Raw genomic sequence first — 23,202 nt, 5'->3', positions numbered from 1 at the left:
CCGCCCCCGTGACGGATTTACAGAAGCTGCATACAAAAAGGTAGAACTTTATAAAGGCTTTATTTTGGTCTCACATGGGGCACAATAATAACAGGGACCTTTCTAGAATGCAGCCCAGGAGCTGCAGAGGGGGAATCTTTTAGCTTTTGGGCGAAATTTCTGATGACAGGTTCCCTTTAACTAAAGGCTGCTTTACACGCAGCGCCGCCGTAGGTTGTGCGTCACGGGCAAATCGTTGCTCGTGGCGCACAATATCACTAGGACCCGTCACACGTACTTACCTGCCTAGCAACGTTGCTTTCTAAGGGGGCGGTTCATGCGGCGTCACAGCGATGTCACACAGCAGCCGTCCAATAGAAGCGGAGGGGTGGAGAGCAAACAAAAGAAAGACACGCCCACCTCATTACCGGAGGACGCAGGTACGGTGTTGTTCCTCGTTCCTGGGGTGTCACACGTAGCAATGTGTGCTGCCTCAGGAATGATGAACAACCTGTGTCCTGCAACAGCAACGATATTTGGGATTAGAACGACCGGACAACGATCAACTATTAGGTGAGTAATTTTGATCGCTAGCGGTCGTTCGAACGTTTCACACGCAACAACGTCGCTGACAAGGTCGGATGTGCGTCACGAATTCCGTAATCCCAACGACATCTCGTTAGCGATGTCGTTGCGTGTAAAGCCCCCTTTAGTCTGAACAGCTTTTATTATTCTGTATTATGGAGCAAAAAGCATCATGGAGTCCTTTTATTCAATGCCTTTGTGTTACACCTCGTGGCTCTCCTGTGGCAAGGAATGAGACAGTCTCCTTGCCTGCCACGAGCGCTCCTGCTCCGCAGCGCCGAAGGTCTGCCAGACTGCGCAGAGTGCAGGAGAAACCTCCTCAGAGAGGCAGCACAAGGGTGACACCTAGTGGTACTCCTGTTGCAAGAAATGAGGCGGTCTCCCATTCCTTGCCTGCCACAGCTCCTCCTGCTCAGCAGCCTCGAAGGTCTGTGAGGTTGCGCAATGTGCAGAGATTTGCTGCTCAGGGAAGCAGTGAGACTCCCGTTATCTCTACACATTGTGAGACCGAGGATCCCGCCTCTATTTCCCAGAGGCAGGAGGGTGAGCATGTGCTATGCTTGGTGGATCCTGATTCGCCCACTGACGTCACACGGCTTGATGACAAGGCTGGTGACGTGGTGAATCCTGACTGGCCAGGCTGGGATGTCGTGGATCCTGATTGGGTCAAGTCCGTCATCTCCGCCTCGCGCCCGCCCTTGGCTGGAGCTACACCTCCTTAAAAGCTCCTCCTGCCATCATGGCGGCGCGCGACCGTCCTTCTATGTTTGGATGTCTGGCAGCGTGCTGCCACGCCACTGCTCAGGCATTATCTTCTTCTGTGGGCTTGGCCCTTGCTGCTTAGGCAGCACCTGGTTTGCAGGCCGTGTCCCTGCCTTGCTGCTCCGGCAGTAGCTCCTTCTACAGGCCGTGTTCCTGTCCCAGGTGAGCTCCTCGAGTCTCCACTGGACTCACCTGGTTATTGAAAGCACACGTGCGTGGGCACCTCTGTGCTACCCTCGTGCCATATTCTCGTGACTTCCACTGGCACACGTGCGTGGGCACCTCTGTGCTTCCCCGTGCAACAGGTACACCGAGCCGTGTGATCCCTGCCATACAACCCACACGGGTTAGGGCAGACCGGTGTACATAGATCGTCTGTGACATTCCAGACGATCGCTAGCAGCAACCCGCTCACTCTTCACCCACCATAGCAGCGGTCCCTTACACCGCACAGTGGACCTTGACCGGCGGAAGCTGTCCATTCCCCATCTTGGCACGCTTCCCCGGGTACCCCTCGTAACACCTTTGTAGCCTAATTTACTTATAGATGCTTAGTGAATCTAAGTGAAAAAGCCTGAATTGGTAAACATAGAGAGGTATACTAAGAACCTATACACTTCTGTAGCTACCGTTTTAAGGATTTCTTTATGCCCACATCAGTGCCTTTTTGCTTTTCATGCTAATCTTTTTCATATAAAGGTTATTTGATTTGCATTGACAATGGCCTATTTTCTCCGATAGAAAACATATGTCAACTTTGTGATCTGAACCTCTATTCACGAGCATGTAATCCATTGAGATCCTGGGTAACAGTGATTCTCAGAAGCCATGGTTGAATTGAATGATAGAAGATGAGTACACGTAATTGACTCCAATGAATTCTTGCACCATTCATTCGCTTTCAAGTTTAAAACCTTGGCACAGACTTCAAATGTCTATATTGCATCCCATCTATTTTATAAGTTAATCGCTCCTCTCCTTGAACTGTGTGAATGTCATTACTTGACCAAATCCAGAACTCAGTTTTGTTTTTTTTCATAGCCTCCTCACTGAGGATCAGGATTTTCAGTTGGCCAATCTAAAACTTTACATTTATTCTCCTTTAAACATTCTTTTGTAGAAAAATTTATGTGTTTTAGGTCGTTTCCTTTCTCCATGATCCATGTTGACTTATGATTCAGCTAATAGATTTTCTGACATTTTAATTTAGAATTTTGCTGGTATAATTCATTATTCTATCAATAATGGTGAACTGTCCTGGCCTAGATGCAGCAAAACAGGTATAAGCCATGATGCTACTGGTGCGCCCCTGACTACATCAGAGTGCTACAGGGAACTGCATCCTGTACTCCAGGGTGAAGGGCCTACCCCCCATAGTTCCAGGTTCCCATCAACAGTGTCACTGACATCCACACTATAAATCCCAACCACACCTCACACCAGGGCTGGACAGACACACCCGTGGGTTGGTCAAGTTGGAGCACGGCTGCCCACCTAGGGGTTAGGCAGACTGGTAGGAGGGACTGAGAGAGAACAGTGTCAGCTCTCAGCGTGAGAGGAGCTGCAGTGGTAGCTCCTGGGGAGCTGAGAGAGTAGAGAGTTAGCCCTCAAAGAGTGAGGAGCAGTGGAGTTGGAGCTCTCAGGGAGGCGACAGGTTGGGTCGCAAATGGTGGTCCAGGACCACAGGAGTCGGGGACCGGTATTAGGAACACTGGACAGGAGTGTAACAGACGCAGTATAGGAGGACTGTTGGCACCAGAAAACCCAGCCACCTTACCGGTACCGAGCACGGCGGGGTACAGGACCCTAGATCGGGGAGTAGCTTCAAGCAACCTGATAATTAACCTGTAGAGGATAGTCTCTTTATGAACTTTCCCCAAGAGCTCAGAGATTGGAGGCAACAGCACAACCCGGGGGATAGGGTTCTCCAAAATACACAACCCACTGAAATCCCAAGTGCCAGCCACCAAGAGCATAGCAGCCATACACACGGGTAGCCGGGCCCCAAAATCATCAAGCCAAGGGGCCACAACAGTAAAACAATTTGTGTACGGAGGCAGGGCTCTGGAGTGGGACCTGGCCGGGCTCCCCCCGTGGAGACTGCGGTGCTTAAAGACTTTGGTTTACAATCTGTGAATATGAAGGACTGGAGAAAACGGGTTTATTGCCGCGCTAAAAACCACGAGCATGTATAAGTCAAAATATTCTTTTTATTTAGATCATTCCTACGCGTTTCTGAGGCTCATCTGCCTCCTTCCTCAGGGAAAAAGAATCTTTCAGATTCTTTTTCACTGAGGAAGGAGGCAGATGAGCCTCAGAAACGCGTAGGAATGATCTAAATAAAAAGAATATTTTGACTTATACATGCTCGTGGTTTTTAGCGCGGCAATAAACCCGTTTTCTCCAGTCCTTCATATTCAAAATCTGCTCCATAACGGGGCCGCTGCAGAACCACCCAAGCGCTCATCCATGCTAATAAAGGGGTTGTGACTGGCACAACCCGGCCAGGTGAGTGCACTGTTTTTATCCTCTTTCACTCTGTAAACCGGGTAAAACCCTATTGCGCCTTTCTTTGTCTCCCCCACCACAGCAGTTTACAATCTGTGTGAGTGTCTGCTTAATCCACCTGATCCAACACTACGACTACCGCAGTGAGTAATCTGATCCTGCACCCTGCTTCCCAAGGCCAAGCAAGCTACCCGTTCACCAAGTCCCCACTATCCGGGGCCTTCCCTACCTGCGGAGGGACCGACACCTGGCTGCCCCACACCATCTGCCCCGGTACTCCCATCAGCTGCGGTAGTGCTCCCCTTTACCACAACCCGCAGGTGGCGTCACAAACATTCATCCCCTGTAAATATCCCCTTACATTTGAAGTGTCCGCAAGCCCCTGGGTCCGGAGACCCTTGAGCCACAGCAACTCCGGATCCAAGCAGTTCGACTGCTGCTGGGGCAGCACAGTACCACAACCATACTTACAGATAGTATGAGGATTTTATGCTACAATGCACACATCAATGTTTAGTGTCCAGTGTTCTCCTGATGGTGGACTCATGAACAGTAATATTAGCTAATGTGAGAGAGGCCTCTAGTTGCTTAGAAGTTACTTTGGGTGCCTTCGGTACCTCCCTGTTTATTATACGCCTTGCTCTTTGGTGATCTTTGTGGGTTGACCACTCCTGGGAAGGCTCATAATGGTCTTGCATTTTCACCATTTGTAAACAATCTGTTATTGCCAGAGTGGTAGTGATTATTACGACTGAGACACGAGTGTAGATCTACTGGACCACGGAGCCTGGGCTTACCCTATGCAAGACATGACTAAAGACTGCTTTACACGTTACAATTACACCTGCGATCTCGTATGCGATCGCACACGCCCCCATTGTATGTGCGGCACGTTCAATTTGTTGCCCGTGTCGCACAAACGATTAAATCCTGTCACACGTACTTACCTTCCATACGACCTCGATGTGGGCGGCGAACAACCACTTCCTGTAGGTGGAGGGACGTTCGGTGTCACAGCGACGTCACACTGCAGCTGGCCAATAAAAGCGGAAGGGCGGAGATGAGCGGGACGTAAACATCCCGCCCATCTGCTTCCTTCCGCATTGCAGGCGGGACGCAGGTAAGATGTGTTCATCGTTCCCGGGGTGTCACACACTGCGATGTGTGCTGCCTTGGGAACATTGAACAACCGGACGTTCAGTTTTTAGTAATTGAACGACGTGTATGCGATCAACGGTTTTTCGTTCAATCGCACATAGGTTTCACACACTACAATATCACTAACGATGCCGGATGTGCGTCACGACGTTACCCCGCTGACACATCGTTAGATATATTGTAGCGTGTAAAGCCCGCTTTAGTTCTTACCTGGTATTCACCAGTGCTTTTGATCTTGAGGTTAGACTTCGCTGTTGGTTGACACCATGTACCACTCCAAGGCAATCCACGGGTCTGCAGTAGCTGACCTAAAAAGTAGCAGGAGAGACAGAGTCGGAACCACGGGCATTAGTCTGGACTGACAACAAGTGAGACAGAGTTGGAGCCACAGGCAGGTTTGGGTTCAGACAGGGCTGCTGGTTCAAACAAGATAGCTGATACAGACAGGACAGATGCGGACAAGATGGCTGGTACAAACGGGACCGGTGCAGGAACGGACTCGGATACAAATAAGACCATAGAATCAGGTATTGGAACACAGGCTGGACAGGAACTGGAACACAGGCTGGGGTACAGGCAGGGTCACAGGTACTGAGACATAGAAACAGGGGCCTGACAGTATAATTAGTACGCATGAGGCAGACTAGCAACTATCATTGAACAGGTCAGGCACCTCCAAAAACGGGCTAGTGCCGTAAATACTCCCAGTAATTGGAGTGTGCACACTGCCCCTTTAAGAAGCAGTGTGCACATGCGTGCGTGTCCTAAAGGCCATACCAGGAGACCTGTGCGGTGTGTGCAGACCCTGGCATGCAGATGGAGCAGAGAACTGAGCTGAAGCAGCAGGGATGTCATGTCGGTGAATTGGAAGAGAAGGGACACATACATGGCCATGGAGGGGAGTACATTTGTGTCACTGCCGGGTGGAGGGAACCAAGCAGGGTAGAGATGCCGGCATTACACAATCTGTCTGACTATGGATTGATGGAGTCCAAACTGCTTGCATCTGATTTTGAACCTTTTTCCAGCATGTTTAGCATCCTTCTTCTGAGGTTCTCAGAAATCTCCTTGCTTATGCCATGCATGTTGTAAAAATTGGAATTTGCTAGATCACTGTTCTTTAAATTAAACAGGTCTCCCACTCATACCTGAATTTTATCCATTTGATTGAAAACACCAGACTCTACTTTCATCTTCAAATCGTCTACTAATTTTTAAAAGATCACATGCTTTTGCAACTCGCAGACATGATATTTAATTATTTTTCTAATGTAAAAGTGACAGTCTAATATTTTTGACTCATGTGCTTGATATGGTTCTCTTAACTATTATATGACTTGTGTGAAAATCTAATCAAATTTTAGTTCAAATTTATGGAGAAATAAGGGAAACATACTTTAAAATACCACTGCAGCTGCATTTATACACACAAATAACTTTCTCCCAGTATAGTATTGGTTATCTATACATGGCTGATGATATGTTCCCCTCTAACCGTGTCATAGTTTCGGAAGATGAGATATGAGAAGCAGTTTGGTGTGGTCCAATCGATACACTACAGAATTGCTTTGGTTATTCCTGTGTTTACCTTAAATTGTTGATGACTACTAGGTTCCCTGCCTTTCACATGCAGGAACCATTATCACAACAGCAGCTGTATATTATTTGTACTCTTCGAAGCGGCTCATCTGTGGCGCCCTGGACAAGCCAGGGGCCACAGAGAACAACACCAACACACCCCACACTCCCGGTCAGGCACACCGAAGTCAGACACAAAACTCTTGTTGCCTTCCTCCAGGGGCTGATGTCCACACCAGGGGGTGGGCCAGGCGGTTGGCCCCTCCCACCGAGGAGTTCACAGTCCTGGAGGCGGGAAAACCAGACAGAGATGAGTTTGAGAGTGGAAAGTGAGAGAAAGGAAAGTGGTAGAGAAGCCTGAAGTTGGTCCGGGTGTGTGGCCCGGACAGATCAGCAAGGTTGGCAGACGGTGGTGACCGTCTGCAGGAGTGGCCTATCAGAGCTTACCGTAACGACCGTGGACGGGCGGTGGCCCGGCGGTACCGGACCGGTACGCAAAGAGAAGCCAGCACCATCTGGCAGGGGCTTACGGACCCCGGCAAGGCTAGGATTCGCTGTGAATTTGCCGAATTCGTTAGTGAAGGTAACCTCCTGGGTTTCCCAGCAGCCAAATCCTGACAGAAGGCAACAGTCCAACCAGGAGAGGGAGACACCGCCACCGCCAAGGCAACCGTTTCCCAGGGCCAGAGCTTGCGGGCAAAAGGGGCTCCTCCAGCCCATATCCAAGCTGGGGAGCGGGTTACCGGTGGGAACCCATTGGAACCATCTACCGTACATAGGTGCAGGGAAAGGCAGTCACCATCAACCTGCCGGGAGAAACAACACCGCAGCCGTCTGTGGGACCCGTCCATCCAGCCGTGTGTTTTACCGAGTACTGTGTCCTCATCATTGGCTGAGTGAGTACCACCGTGCCGTGCGGCACAGCGCTGCCCCCGCGACCCTGCACCTCACCAGGCCCCGTAACCCGCCTGCCATCCGTCCCTACCCCCATCACCGGGCCCCGGGACAACCAACCCCCTACCCACGGAGGGGAGAACTAACAACAAGGCTGCTCCCTGTCACTGCTCCCGGGATCCCCGTCTAGAGCAGCGGTGGTGTCACCAATATCACCACAACCATGGGTGGCGTCACGGACAATAATCAAATCCCCACAATCAAAAATATTCCCTTTTTCACTCACGGGCGAGGAGCGCCGCTCGAGTCCCCGGGATCCGGCCCACCGCTCGAGCCACCACCGAGCAGTGGCAGCAGCAGCAGCCGGACCCGAGCAGTGGGAGAGCGCAGCGTCCCCTCCTCCGCCCGCGACACATCCTTTTTCGGTTTGACATGGCGTGAGTGAAATATCTGGAATGTCATCAGTTGCACCTGATATGTGTAGGACATTTAGAGATAGGTTGCTTTTTTTCTGCCACCTTCCTGCTATTTAAGGAAGGAAGGAAGTATTTCCAGTGATAAAATGTTGAAATGCGTAATGAAAAGAGCTTTCCTTTTTGGTTGCATACGCTGTAGTAGCATCATGATGTGTATGTGTTGGTTATACTAGTGAAGACCTCAATGTAATTCACTTGACAAGCATGTTGAGTTCCCTCTGGAGTCAGTTATATTTTTTTTACGTTGGTAGCAAGACTATAACTCAATATGAAACATCCTAGTAAATGCCAAAAGCTACATTTTGCATGCACTGGGTATCTGGCTCCTGAAATCTTGAGTAGACCTCATGTTCTTGTCACTGCAATTTACCTAGAATGTACTTCATGAGGCTGCTTTGAAAATGTCATATTGTATTAGAAAATCAAATTGACGTTGGTTAGTTTACTGCTTCAGACTGTGTCTTGTCTTCTTGTTAGAGGGGTGCTTTCACTCAAGCTGATTTTGCTATAAGGCAAAAGTGATACTACCTACAATGGACTGCTTCTTCCCATAGCCTTCTGTTACCTTTCCTTAATCACCGATTTTGGCTTGTTCTCATGAAAGTGAGTAGAGATGAGCGGACCCGTGGAAGTTCGGGTTCGCTGGGATCAACCAGACTTTAGATAAAATTCATTTCAGTACCCAGACTTGACTTGAACTTGATTCCAGCACCCGAACCCCATTGGAAGTCAATGATTGGGCAGTTTGGCTCTCCTCTCACATACAGCCAGCCATAAACAGAGCTTTTTCAGGGGAGGGAGAACTTTTTTTTGTTTTATTTTGTTTATTTTTGGACACACTACATCCGAAAACATTAATTTTACTCCCAGTGAAAGCCATTCAGAGACTGCAAACGGCTCACAATAGGCCGAGCACCAAGCGTACTTGAGCATCCCAATACTCAATCAAGTGGTTAGCATACATACAGCATACAAACTCCAAACTTGGTCGCAGAGGTTTTTTATAAAAGTCCTTATTCGGTACGATCCCCGAACTTTACATTTTCGGTTCTCTCATCTCTAAAAGCAATTTATCCTAGCTGTTTAGTATTGGTACATAGTTAAGTATAGGTTAACCATACTCATACCCTTACTACTCAGTACTATTTAGCTGGGTTTTATGATTAGTTCTTACTGACAAACTGACCTATCAGCAAGTGGTACTAAAACTCTAGGAGTTGATTTTGTAATATAAATAAAGTTTGACAAATTTCCATGTTAAAGATCAAAAGCTGCTGAGATGCCTTCTCAAAATCTTTTATCATTACTTATAAAGTAATTGCAAAGAAGGCTAAAGTACAAACTTCTGTAAAATATATTTTTATATAAGTGGGCAGCTCTGAACTCATCACTTCACTATTTCTTAAGTAACCTGAGGATTATAATGAATAATGCAGCTGCAGTCTGAGACGCATTATGAATTTTACGTCTTTACTAAATTCCTTGACTTGTAGAACTATAGTTCTTTTACCCACAATTGACACTCTGGAGTTAAAGGGAATATTTTACCAAATATTTGTTGCCCTATTTGAAGGGGCATACAGTAGAGATGGGGATGTTGATTACAGTGTATTACTATTAACTATTGTCACGAAACTCATGACTATGTGCTGCAGCGCTGGAGTCCTCTCCATGTGTTCATAATCTATGTCTCTTCTATGAATGATCGCTTGCACTAAATACACTGTATACTGAGAATGTTTCCAAAAAATAGAAGGTGGGTGGTGGACCACAGCTCATGATCACTAGGACTCCTAAAAATGGAAATCTGGGGTTATCAGGTCTGTGACATGAATATGGGGAGGTATTGTTCATATTATGATTTTGGATCTTTATATATTACTTGTAGATTTTGTGCAGTCTTCGTAACGGCACATGATGTTTCACCTATCTCCATCTGGAGAGACAAGCAATGTCCATCCTATATGGATAGGATATTCTGTTTTGAGGCACTGTGATGCGCCATTTACTTTGCACTGAATATCTGGACCTTTGTTACCAGCTTCGTCTAAAGATTATTCCTGATTTTTTGAGGCTTATTAATGGGACACCCTGTGGTCATTTTGGAAAGCCCCTGTAATATAAATATGGGTAATTGTTGTTTAAAGGAAATATCAACTTTGGAGAAGACCATAGTATGCCAGTTTTCTGTTGCGATTTTTTAAGTGCATTTCAAAAGAATACTCATTTTATAGACCTTATGTGCTGATGTAGTTCTTCATGTCCTGCTATTTAAGCCTTTTAACCTATAGTCTATGTGTGACTAATGGGCTCACTGATGGGCATTAACCTTTTTGGTTATTATGGTTGATGTACAGTCATATGAAAAAGTTTGGGCACCCCTATTAATGTTAACCTTTTTTCTTTATAACAATTTGGGTTTTTGCAACAGCTATTTCAGTTTCATATATCTAATAACTGATGGACTGAGTAATATTTCTGGATTGAAATGAGGTTTATTGTACTAACAAAAAATGTGCAATCCGCATTTAAACAAAATTTGACCGGTGCAAAAGTATGGGCACCTCAACATAAAAGTGACATTAATATTTTGTAGATCCTCCTTTTGCAAAAATAACATCCTCTAGTCGCTTCCTGTAGCTTTTAATGAGTTCCTGGATCCTGGATAAAGGTATATTTGACCATTCCTGTTTACAAAACAATTCCAGTTCAGTTAAGTTTGATGGTCACCGAGCATGGACATCACGCTTCAAATCATCCCACAGATGTTCAATGATATTCAGGTCTGGGGACTGGGATGGCCATTCCAAAACATTGTAATTGTTCCTCTGCATCAATGCCTGAGTAGATTTGGAGTGGTGTTTTGGATCATTGTTTTGCTGAAATATCCATCCCCTGCGTAACTTCAACTTCGTCACTGATTCTTGCACATTATTGTCAAGAATCTGCTGATACTGAGTTGAATCCATGCGACCCTCAACTTTAACATGATTCCCAGGGCCGGCATTGGCCACACAGCCCCAAAGCATGATGGAACCTCCACCAAAGTTTACTGTGGGTAGCAAGTGCTTTTCTTGGAATGCCATGTTTTTTTGCCTCCATGCATAACGCCTTTTTGTATGACCAAACAACTCAATCTTTGTTTCATCAGTCCACAGGACCTTCTTCCAAAATGTAACTGGTTTGTCAAAATGTGCTTTTGCATACCTCAGGCGACTCTGTTTGTGGCGTGCTTGCAGAAACGGCTTCTTTCGCATTACTCTCCCATACAGCTTCTCCTTGTGCAACGTGCGCTGTATTGTTGACCGATGCACATTGACACCATCTGCAGCAAGATGAAGCTGCAGGTCTTTGGAGGTGGTCTGTGGATTGTCCTTGACTGTTCTCACCATTCTTTTTCTCTGCCTTTCTGATATTTTTCTTGGTCTGCCACTTCTGGGCTTAACAAGAACTGTACCTGTGTTCTACCATTTCCTTACTTTGTTCCTCACAGTGGAAACTGACAGTTTAAATCTCTGAGACAAATTTTTGTATCCTTCCCCTGAACAAATATGTTGAATAATCTTTGTTTTCTTATCATTTGAGAGTTGTTTTGAGGAGCCCATGATGCCACTCTTCATAGGAGATTCAAATTGGAGAACAACTTGCAAGTGGCCACCTTAAATACCTTTTCTCATGATTGGATACACCTGCCTATGAAGTTCAAAGCTCAATGAGGTTACAAAACCAATTTAGTGCTTCAGTAAGTCAGTAAAAAGTAGTTATGAGTGTTCAAATCAAGAAATTGATAAGGGTGCCCATACTTTTGCACAGGTCAAATTTTGTTTAAATGCGGATTGCACATTTTCTATTAGTACAATAAACCTCATTTCAATCCAGAAATATTACTCAGTCCATCAGTTATTAGATATATGAAACTGAAATAGCTGTTGCAAAAACCCAAATTGTTATAAAGAAAAAAGGTTAACATTAATAGGGGTGCCCAAACTTTTTCATATGACTGTATAGTATCAACATAACATTTAATCATATATTGTACTGCTAGATGCAGAAGATAAGGAGCCTCTGCCGAGAAAGGGCAGTAATGTGTTTATTCAGTTTTAAAGGCACAAGGAGCTACACTGATGATGTGCCGTGGCTCCCAAATTATTATGTCTCAATTGATATATGGTAGTTTTCCTATGTGACAAAGTGGTGTTTGGTCTAGGTACAACTACAGCCTTACAGCAAAAAAACCCCCCGTAAATACATTGCCTCTACTATTTTTTATTGATCACCTATTGTTGGAATATGCTATCAGTATTTGATTTGGCAGGGATGCGACACCTGGCACCCCAGGCTAATCAGTTGTTACTGGCAGTGGATGGAAGTTCTCAGTTGCTGCCGGAACACAGCACCTCCATCATTTCCATTGTATCAGAAAGCAATAGAGAAGGGTGTTCAATTGCCGCGCCAACAGATCACTCGTTCAGATGATGAAGACCAATGTACATGCACATATAGTAGTTGTGACTGTCACAACTACATCAGGTGAGTAAGTTTACTCCCCCCTCCCCACCCCACACATATCGGGGTAAGACCCTATTTTGCGCTTGTTTGTCCACAGCTCTTTTTTATCATTTCCATTGTGACCTTGGATGGGTACTGCTGATCAACCTACTTTTCACGATGGCAGGTTGTTCACGGATGCTGTCAGGACAAAGCAACTCCTTCATTTCTATAGTGGTTATGGCCTGGTACTGCAGATGGACTCATTCAAATAATTAGCGGGTGGCTCTACAGTACCAGGTTGCGGCCACTCTAGTTTTGCCGGAGCTGCAGTGTTCAGGTAGAATCCAAAAACTTTCAGCTGCCAACAATAACATCTTATACTGTAAACAGGTTTGCTGGGTGTCACACCCCTATCAATCAGATGAGATAGGCCATCAATAAAAAAGCAATGTCCAACCTCTTACGCTTTTGCAGCCTGTCATTCTAGCACCACATCCCTCATACCACCCATTTGGTTTGCTGTTTGCCTTGGCTGCAGATTTCATGTTCTGTATGCCCCGAGTGAACACTGGAGCCAATCATTGGCCAAAGCTGTATGTGGCACAAAATCACCGCAGCCAGTGATTAACTGCAGCGGTTATGGGGGGTATACAGGAAAAGATGTCATCAGCAGGGACATGACACTGAAATGTCTGGGATTGAAAGGTTTAGTACAGTGCCTACAAGTAGTATTCAACCCCCTGCAGATTTAGCAGGTTTGATAAGATGCAAATAAGTTAGAGCCTGCAAACTTCAAACAAAAGCAGGATTTATTAACAGATGCATAAATCTTACAAACCAACAAGTTATGTTGCTCAGTTAAATTTTAATAAATTTTCAACATAAAAGTGTGGGTCAATTATTATTCAACCCCTAGGTTTAATATTTTGTGGAATAACCCTTGTTTGCAATTACAGCTAATAATCGTCTTTTATAAGACCTGATCAGGCCGGCACAGGTCTCTGGAGTTATCTTGGCCCACTCCTCCATGCAGATCTTCTCCAAGTTATCTAGGTTCTTTGGGTTTCTCATGTGGACTTTAATATTGAGCTCCTTCCACATGTTTTCAATTGGGTTAAGGTCAGGAGACTGACTAGGCCACTGCAACACCTTGATTTTTTCCCTCTTGAACCAGGCCTTGGTTTTCTTGGCTGTGTGCTTTGGGTCATTGTCTTGTTGGAAGATGAAATGACGACCCGTCTTAAGATCCTTGATGGAGAAGCGGAGGTTCTTGGCCAAAATCTCCAGGTAGGCCGTGCTATCCATCTTCCCATGGATGCGGACCAGATGGCTAGGCCCCTTGGCTGAGAAACAGCCCCACAGCATGACGCTGCCACCACCATGCTTGACTGTAGGGATGGTATTCTTAGGGTCGTATGCAGTGCCATCCAGTCTCCAAACGTCACGTGTGTGGTTGGCACCAAAGATCTCGATCTTGGTCTCATCAGACCAGAGAACCTTGAACCAGTCTGTCTCATAGTCCTCCAAGTGATCATGAGCAAACTGTAGACGAGCCTTGACATGACGCTTTGAAAGTAAAGGTACCTTACGGGCTCGTCTGGAACGGAGACCATTGCGGTGGAGTACGTTACTTATGGTATTGACTGAAACCAATGCCCCACTGCCATGAGATCTTCCCGGAGCTCCTTCCTTGTTGTCCTTGGGTTAGCCTTGACTCTTCGGACAAGCTTGGCCTCGGCACGGGTGGAAACTTTCAAAGGCTGTCCAGGCCGTGGAAGGCTAACAGTAGTTCCATAAGCCTTCCACTTCCGGATGATGCTCCCAACAGTGGAGACAGGTAGGCCCAACTCCTTGGAAAGGGTTTTGTACCCCTTGTCAGCCTTGTGACCCTCCACGATCTTGTCTCTGATGGCCTTGGAATGCTCCTTTGTCTTTCCCATGTTGACCAAGTATGAGTGCTGTTCACAAGTTTGGGGAGGGTCTTAATTGGTCATAAAAGGCTGGAAAAAGAGATAATTAATCCAAACATGTGAAGCTCATTGTTCTTTGTGCCTGAAATACTTCTTAATACTTTAAGGGAACCAAACAGAATTCTGGTGGTTTGAGGGGTTGAATAATAAATGACCCTCTGAATAAACTTTTCACAATTTAAAAAAAAAAAATAAAAAAAGAAATAACATTCTTTTTTGCTGCAGTGCATTTCACACTTCCAGGCTGATCTACAGTCCAAATGTCATAATGCCAAGTTAATTCCGAATGTGTAAACCTGCTAAATCTGCAGGGGGTTCAATACTACTTGTAGGCACTGTATATGTTATTTAATTACTCTAAATGTATTGCTGCCTTTGTGCAGTGTATTATTTTGTCAAGGGCAACCCCTTTGACAAAACTAAAAATTTGCATAATGCCTAAAAGAAAAAAAAAATTTCTAGTGGTTCTGGACATATCCAAGACATCACATCGCCAAAACACATAAAAATCTATTAAGGCACTGAACATTTAGTCTTTTTGATATATCTTATTACTGGGCCACTGAAGTTGAAGTCAAGTTTAGTGCGTGAGTGCCTGTTATTAAATCTCAGTCCAATTCAAGTGAGGAGACCGAAATTGCAGTATTAGAGACAGGATATCTCTGTTTCTAAAAGAATAAAATAAAAATGTAGACTTTTCAAGTTGTGGTTTGGGAAGTTATGATTACTACTAATCAGTAATCCTTCACGATGTCCTTTTTCAAAGGCAGTTGTAGTAGACCCTTTACTTTATACCTCATTTGTTACACAGTTGTGTCTGTTTTAATACTACTTACGATACACTGGATGCATCAGCTTTAAGGTGCTAGGGTATTATTACCAAATTTCATTAAAATGATTGGCATGTTCATGAGATGCATAGATATCCTAGGTCCTCCAGAGCACGATGTCCAAGACTCTTTTCGCTCTTATAGAGGAGTCCTGAAACTCCCACCTCCACCACACATCTAATATATTATTTGAAAAAGTGCTTTCTAAATGTTGTAAATATTGTGTTGCTTTTTCCTACAGGGTGGCACTTAGTGTCTGGCATGGCTGGCGGCATCTGTGTGATATTTTTGCTCCTCCTCAGCATCATTCCCGCAGGGAGCAGGAAGAGCTGGAGAAGACGTGGGCAGCAGCTTGTCCCCAGCAGCCGTGAGCGAACCGAAGCGGGTGGGGAGAGTTTCCCATTGGATTTCACTGCTGTGGAGGGAAATATGGACAATTTTATGACTCAGATTAAGAACCTGGCACAATCTTTGTACCCTTGCTCAGCACAGCGTTTAGATGAGGAGATGAAATTACACCTTTTGAGCAACCTCTCTATCACCTGCAATGATGGGAGTCCAGCTGGGTAAGTGTTTGTGGAGAACAAATTGAGAGAGTAGTTGCAAACTATTTACTATTATGGTTAGTCCTATGGAGCATGGCTGTCTGGCATTAATGTAAATGCCTGATACATTTAATGTTAGTTTTATTAATTTTATTAATTATATTTAAAGGATTTGTCAGGTGAAAACAAGTTATCTTCTACCCTGAAGATATATATTTACTTGTTGATCAGTGGGAACGACTGCTGAGATCTGCATGGCTTGGGAGAACAGAGAATTCTTAAGCCTGTTAAAATGAAGCTTGACCTGTGCTCCACTCATCCCTACGGGGCTGTCGAGTGCTGTGCTTGGCTTTTCTAGTAGAATTTTAGGAAATTAATGCAGTAGTGGTCGGGAGTCTAACATGTGGCTCCATTTTGTAATGTGAATAAAAGTTACCCATTCTGATGATTAGTCCATGTCTAAGGCCCGCTTTACACGCTACAACATTGCTAGCAATTGCTAGCGATGTCGAGCGCGATAGCACCTGCCCCCGTCGTTGTAACGATATGTGGTGATCGCTGCCGTAGCGAACATTATCGCTACGGCAGCGTCACACACACATACCTGCTCTGCGACGTCGCTGTGACTGCCGAAGAATCCCTCCCACAAGGGGGAGGTGCGTTCGGCGTCAGCGCGACGTCACAGCAACGTCACTAAGCGGCCAGCCAATCAAAGCGGAGGGGCGGAGATGAGCGGGACGAACATCCCGCCCACCTCCTTCCTTCTTCATTGCTGGCGGGACGCAGGTAAGGAGATGTTCCTCGTTCCTGCGGTGTCACAAGTAGCGATGTGTGCTGCCGCAGAAACGAAGAACAACATCGTTACTGCAGCAGCAACGATAATTGAGATTAGGGTGGATGTCACCGATTAGCGATTTTGAACGTTTTTGCAACAATTCAAAATCGCTAATAGGTGTCACACGCAACGACATCGCTAACGCGGCGGGATGTGCGTCACAAAATCCGTGACCCTAACGACATCGCTTTAGCCACCTTAAGTGTTAGGACACCCACCGATCAGCAAATTATCACCTATCCTATAGATAGATTATAACATGTTTTAACTGGACAACCCTTTTAAGTGTGTAGAAGAGAAATTATGCAATCCTATAATGTTAAACTAAAACAAAAAGAACCTGGTTGTGCAAAAAAGCAACCATACAAGAGTATTATGCCCATTAAAATATTTATTTATTATTCAAGAAATTAAATCAGATATAATTCATACCTTGAAAGAAAATAGGTTGTACATAGCCGGTGCTACTAGGAAACTTAGAGGGATTGCACAGTGTCCACAGTCAGTATGTCAGGTAACAATATGAACAACAGCGAAACGTTGGGGCGAGGGGGACGCATAGAGCACAGTCTTGTTCAGTATGCAGGGACTTTACTTATAATTTCTACCTGTCTTTTTGTGTATTCATTAACTAGGTAAAATTCAGTGGACTTTATATGATAGGTAGCTACTGATTTATTTATCATATAAAATGCCAGTGCATTTTACCTAGTTAATGAATACACAAAAAGACAGGCAGAAATTATGAGTAAAGTCCCTGCATGCGTCCCCCTTGCCCCTACGTACATTTCGCTCTTCTTCATACCGTTACCTGACATACTGACTGTGGACCGTGCTATCCCCCTAAGTTTCTTTGTAACATCGGCTATGTACAACTTATTTTCTTTGAATGTATGAATTTTATTTCTTGAATAAAAAATAAATATTATAATGAGCATAATACTCTTGTATGGTTGCTTTTTGCACAACCAAGTTCTTTTTGTGTTAGTCTAAGGTGTTTTGAGTTCTCCGCCCAAAGTCACTGATTAGCACAATCTTATGAGAAATTATGTGAATCTTATAATGTTGTAGCTCTTTTTTTCTTTTAAAGTTTCCTTGGCGGCAGCCATCTTGGAGGCCACACATCCACCCTTTGTCACTTTAGGCAATGCAGTTGGGTGTGTAGTACTAGAATTCATATTGGATGAAAGATGTGATAACCTCAGTCTAGGTTTAAGATTAAATATGGCAGTCCGTATTAGTTGACTACTGTAGGTTTCTGTAATCCTAACATATTTTAATCAGTCTGCTATAATTTGGTCTGTAACAATTTGATTCCTGATGATGTTGATCATGGACATTGAGGGGCTTTGAACAGCCCCTTACATTGCTGTCTTTGTAATGAATGGTTATCAGAGGTCCATACTGACCACATTTTGTTGTGGTTCTCTGCTCTGTTTAGCAACTTTTAGATTATTGACTTTTATCCTCTGCATGTATGAAATCTAATTCTAAACCACCTCTATCGGCTTTGGTCCTTAAGAGAATGGAGCACATCTAATCTTCTGGTATTTCTGCAATATTTATGTATGTTTGGAGAATTCTTTTAATGTGGTCGACAAACATCTTGAAGGCTCCAGTTGCCCTCACAGTTTACATTAAGAATTTTATTTCAGATGTTCTTCTAAATTCCTCCTACTCTCGTCACAGTTTTAAATAAAATTTAACGATATGTATATATTGTATATTCTGCACACATCCTGTATTTTGCCGGAAATAACCCAAAATATAAGCTGTGTGTGAGGCGCATAGGACCTCTCGGTGTCTGTCTTCTATCTGTGTACAGAGCTGCTTTAAAGTAGTGTATACTCTATCATGCCATCTCTTTCCTTTGATAAATGGCCATCGCCTCCACCACCGTGGACTAAGACTCTGTTATGTTTACATTCTAGTTACTACCTAAAAGAGTCCAAAGGCAGCCGGCGGTGGCTCGTCTTCTTGGAAGGTAAAACTTCACTTTTATCTTTCCCTCTTTACTGAAGATTTTGGGCCTTTTGCCCAAGCTAAGCAAGAGAAAATAAACAGAGCTTGCGGTGAAGAGTTGTAAGAACATAATTTGCTTCCAAAACACGTTTTTTTGAATGAATGAGTGACATGTAAGTGTGACCCAGAGTCAAAGGTGATGACCTGACTTGGAAAGGACTAATTATACTGAGTGTAATTCTGTCTGGCAATTAACCCATAAATGCATGAAAGGTATTAGCTATAAATCCTTAAAATAATCTAGCATATGCATATTTTAATATTAGTTTTTTCCTAATTTCTTCTAAACTTAGATTTAGTCTCATAAGAAATATTACCCTCTGGTATCATTTTTATTTAGATTGTGTATATACAGTATTTTAGTTATGTGGCTTGCGGTTATCTGACTACGTACAGGTCCTGACTCACATTTTCCCTGTAGTATCTGTAAGTTTCATTCTGTAAAACATATAGTCCTTCTGAACAATCCAAAACAGGAGCTGCACATTGCTGAATTTGTCCCTCATGGCTAAAAGAAAAGGATTACAAACAGACAAGTTCACCCCTACAATGTACATTTACCCTAAATACCAGATGGAAAGAGGTTGTCCTGAAGATATAATCACTTTGAGTTTGCATCAAAAAAAACCTTGTACTTATTTAATTCAAATGATAATTCGTCCACTTGAATATTAAGTAGGACCTTACACCAAATTTTTCGTGTTGAACTAGATACAAATTAATAGTGGATGCAGAGAAAAGATAAATATATTTTTTAAGCCCAAGTGGGTGTTGTGAGAGTTCTCAGTTTTCACTTGGGAGTGTGTTCTTCTTCTCCCTGTATGATGTTGACCAATTGTAACTAGACAGTAATACTCACAGGAAAGAAGAACCCCCCCCATGGCTTTCAGCAGGTTTATCTTTGTATGAGATATATAATGACAGATCACACTTATCTCCTGGCCCAACCTCCTACATGATTGAATGGGGTGAAGGGCAGTGCAGCTGGGTTTAGCTGTGTCACATTACAAACCTTTCTATCAGCACTTCTTGCACTATGATTTCAGCTGTACTGCTGCTCCCCACACTGCTTGTCCAGAGCTGAGAACGCAAGTGTCAGTAATCATGCTTATGTCTGTTGTGCTCAGCTTGTAATAGCTTTGCAGTGAGATCAGAGTTGGCTGTCATTGCATCTCACACAAGAGAAGCACAGGACAGTCAAGCTGCTTGTGTATGAGATATAATGACAGCTATGGTCTCATTGCTACGTGAAAACAAGGTTCCCCACAGCAGACATAAGTGTCATTGGTGACACACTAATTTCGGAGAGCTGATAGAAGAGTTTGTAATGTGACACTGCGAAACTCAGCTGCACTTACCCTCCGCCACACTGACGCATGTAGGATTTTAGGCCTGGAGAGCTGTATCATTACATCTCATAGACTAAGAAACCGTCTCTAAGCTATAGTGAGTGTTGCGGCCTACTTATGATTGTCCATCATTATACAAGAAGTAAACACCATGAGTGAAAACTCTGACAACTACCACTTGGATTTTAAAAATGTTAACTCATTAGATGCCAACTACTTTGATAACATCTCTGCAACGGAGAGGTAGAATAAAAAAGCAAACAAATATTTAATTTCGCTCTTCAGCCTCTATTACATAGTATGTCCAGTTCAACATGATAAATTTGGTGAAAGCTCTCATTTAAGGCTAGAATATGACTTAACCATTGAGTCAGACCCCAAAGAAAGTAATTAGGATAAATTACTCAGCTATTTTGGTGCCCTTTACCTCTCCAGCTTTACTATTGTAAGTAGTAAAAAAAATAAAAAAAAGTTTTAAAGTGAAATAACTCTGAACTGTCCTTGTTGAGCCCACACCAAAAGAAGCTCATCTAAAATAAAGTGTCCTCTATTTCAAGTTGTTAAAATGTTAGATTTCATTCCTTAGCTGTATCAGTTCCTGGGAAGCTGAGTGACAGCTTAATTTGGGTATTACAGGTACAATCCATCATTTCAATGGCTTTACTTTGCAAATCGTTGCAATTAGATGCTTTTTTTGCCTAATGGAATTTGAGAGCTTGTATTGACAGATGATTTTTGATGATACTATTCAACTTCCATTATGAAATAAAATTAATTGCACAACTGAAATTCAGACTTTTTATCAATCCAAGTGTATCATATATAATCTCTGTTATATCCTAAATGCTAATATTTCTACCTCTATCCTTTGAAGGTGGTTGGTACTGCATTAGCCGTGAGAACTGTGACTTGCGCTATGACACCATGAGGAGACTTATGAGCTCGAAAGGATGGCCTGCTACTAAAAAAGGTAAGTGTCCCCCTCACAAACTGTGTTTTGAATGAGATACAACAATTCAAGGATGCAAATTTGTGTTTTGTCTGCATTGTTCTATCCATGTAACTCCTCTCATTCTGTAATATACACTTACTGGTCACCTACTCGTCACACTAAAGTCATGCATGTAAGTTTGTGTGCCAATCATGAGTTTGTGTCACGCTTCATTTCATGTTTCAGCTTCAGGAATTTTGTCAACTCAGCCCGAGGAGAATCCACATTGGTGGAATGCAAACATGGTGTAAGTATGACTCGCTTCTTTGTCCACCTTAATACATTCATAATAGTTTGTTATCCACTTAGACCAATCTTTTATATGAAAATTTATACTCATTATGACAATATTTTTCTATCTGCAGATTCATTCCATATTGTTCCAGTGATGTCTGGAGTGGAGCTTCACCCAAAACTGAAAAAAGTATGTATTGTGACATGATAGACATGGTTATATTTGGGTAGACAATGGCTAATTCTATCTATTATTTCATCAGTCTTTTCTAATCTATGATCAGGCCATCTGGGTAGCTCAGTGGTTAACAATTGTGCATTGAAACATTTAGGGAAACGTCTATCTGCATGGTGTTTATTCTCTAGTTTCCTCTCACACTTCAATAACCTAGAAAAAGATTGTGAGCCCAATTGAGATAGATTATAGCAATTTCTATAGAGCATCATGTAATATGTTGGCACAACATAAGGACCTAAAAATTAAATATTATGACTCTTTTACCTAAATCCTCCATCGAACCCCATGAAAAGTTTCAGGTCACTGTTCTACAAATTTTGTCAGGTTCAGTTATGAAGCAAGCCATTTCTTAATGATTTTGACCTCCTGAATCTAAATCTGACAATGAAAAAGTTTAGTTGACTCTTGTTTCTATGATATCAAAGAGTTTTCTTTTTACTGCTACATAAAATTAAAGAGGTGGTCCACTATTCTGCAATAGTGGCCACAATATATTCTGCATCTTTATATTTTCAAATATAATAATGTTTTTGAAGTAGTGAAACTTTAATGCTTTAAAGGAGTGGTTCACTACTCTGCAATAGTGACCACATCCCTATAAAACTGATAGTGAAGGCTTTTTCTAAACACATTGTTCAGCCAATTCTGCCTCTGAGCAGCGCTATTGAGATCCGCTCATCCCCATGAAGTGACCCCCTTGAGCTCCATGACCTGGAAGTTGAGCTGACATCACTGAATCTCAGAGGTCACGGAGTCCAGGGATCACTTCATGGGGATGAGCGGACCGCAATAACACTGCTCAGAGGCAGAATTGGCTGAACAAAGTATTTATAAAAAATCTTCCATATCAGTTATAGAGGGATTTGGCCAGTATTGCAGAATAGTGCACCACCCCTTTAATGCATAAAAGTTTAACTACTTTAAAACATTATTATTTTTTGCAAATATAAAGATGCAGAATATAGTATTATGAAAGTTTTCTGATATTGATTTAGAAGAAACTTAGCAACAATTCAAATAACTAAAACATGTCTAAAAACTATTGCGAATTATAAACAGAGAAATTGCACTACAAAATTTGTTCCTCATTCAGTGACAACTCTTTTTTGCCTATCTTTTGTACTCCTGCATTGAATCATCTCTTACAATTGTCCAACAGTAATCTGCAATTTTGATGGATTCCATTTTCCTTGTTATTTTTTCTCCATAGCTGCAATATCTTGGTGAAATCTATCACTGTGCTTGTCACTCATTGCTCCGCAGTTTGGTGGAAAAAAGTCTAGATGCGAATATAAGGAACAAATCTTTAAGGAGATGTTCCAGCTAAGATCTTTATATGTTTTGAGAAGATTTTCCACCAACTCTTCATAGTTATCTGCTCTGAAGTTTCCCAAAAAAATTAGATACCAATAATGTGAATGTTACCCATGCAGCCTTTTCCTTGCCTTGCAACAAACGGAGAAATTCCTCATTTCAAAGAACTTTGAAATCTGACGTCCAATATAGACTCTTCCTTTATCTTTGCTTCACTCAACCTTGGAAAGTTATCAATGAGATACTTGAATGCTTTTGCACTTTTATCCATTGCTTTTACAACTTCATATGCAATGGGGGTAACAAAAACTTATGAGGGTCAACAATGTTGAATGCAGGACATTTTTACTCCATGGCTGAAGTGAATGTTGGCAAGGCCAGTCTTTTGTTGTCGTGATATTCTTTTGCACGACTATCCAACTCACGCACAAAGCAGCAGTACT

The 23,202-nt window shown here is 43.2% G+C and overlaps 1 protein-coding gene across 2 annotated transcripts in view; it reads left to right on the top strand.

Moving 5' to 3' along the window:
* NOTUM (notum, palmitoleoyl-protein carboxylesterase) overlaps positions 1-23,202 on the top strand; it is a 158,560-nt gene that overhangs the window by 81,240 nt on the left and 54,118 nt on the right. For both annotated transcript variants that reach the window (XR_012754070.1, XM_075347519.1), the window contains exons 2-6: positions 15,473-15,797; positions 18,543-18,595; positions 20,857-20,952; positions 21,160-21,220; positions 21,339-21,397. Coding sequence is in view for 1 of the 2 variants with exons in the window: in XM_075347519.1 (XP_075203634.1) it covers positions 15,493-15,797; positions 18,543-18,595; positions 20,857-20,952; positions 21,160-21,220; positions 21,339-21,397 (574 nt within the window). In the remaining variant the exon portion in view is untranslated. The remainder of the gene's footprint in view (positions 1-15,472; positions 15,798-18,542; positions 18,596-20,856; positions 20,953-21,159; positions 21,221-21,338; positions 21,398-23,202) is intronic.

This window comes from Anomaloglossus baeobatrachus, chromosome 5 (genome assembly GCF_048569485.1).
Source record: "Anomaloglossus baeobatrachus isolate aAnoBae1 chromosome 5, aAnoBae1.hap1, whole genome shotgun sequence".
In the NCBI taxonomy this organism is placed as follows: Eukaryota; Metazoa; Chordata; class Amphibia; order Anura; family Aromobatidae; genus Anomaloglossus; species Anomaloglossus baeobatrachus.
Note: the sequence above shows the minus strand (reverse complement) of the source record. Positions and strands in the feature narration are given on the sequence as shown.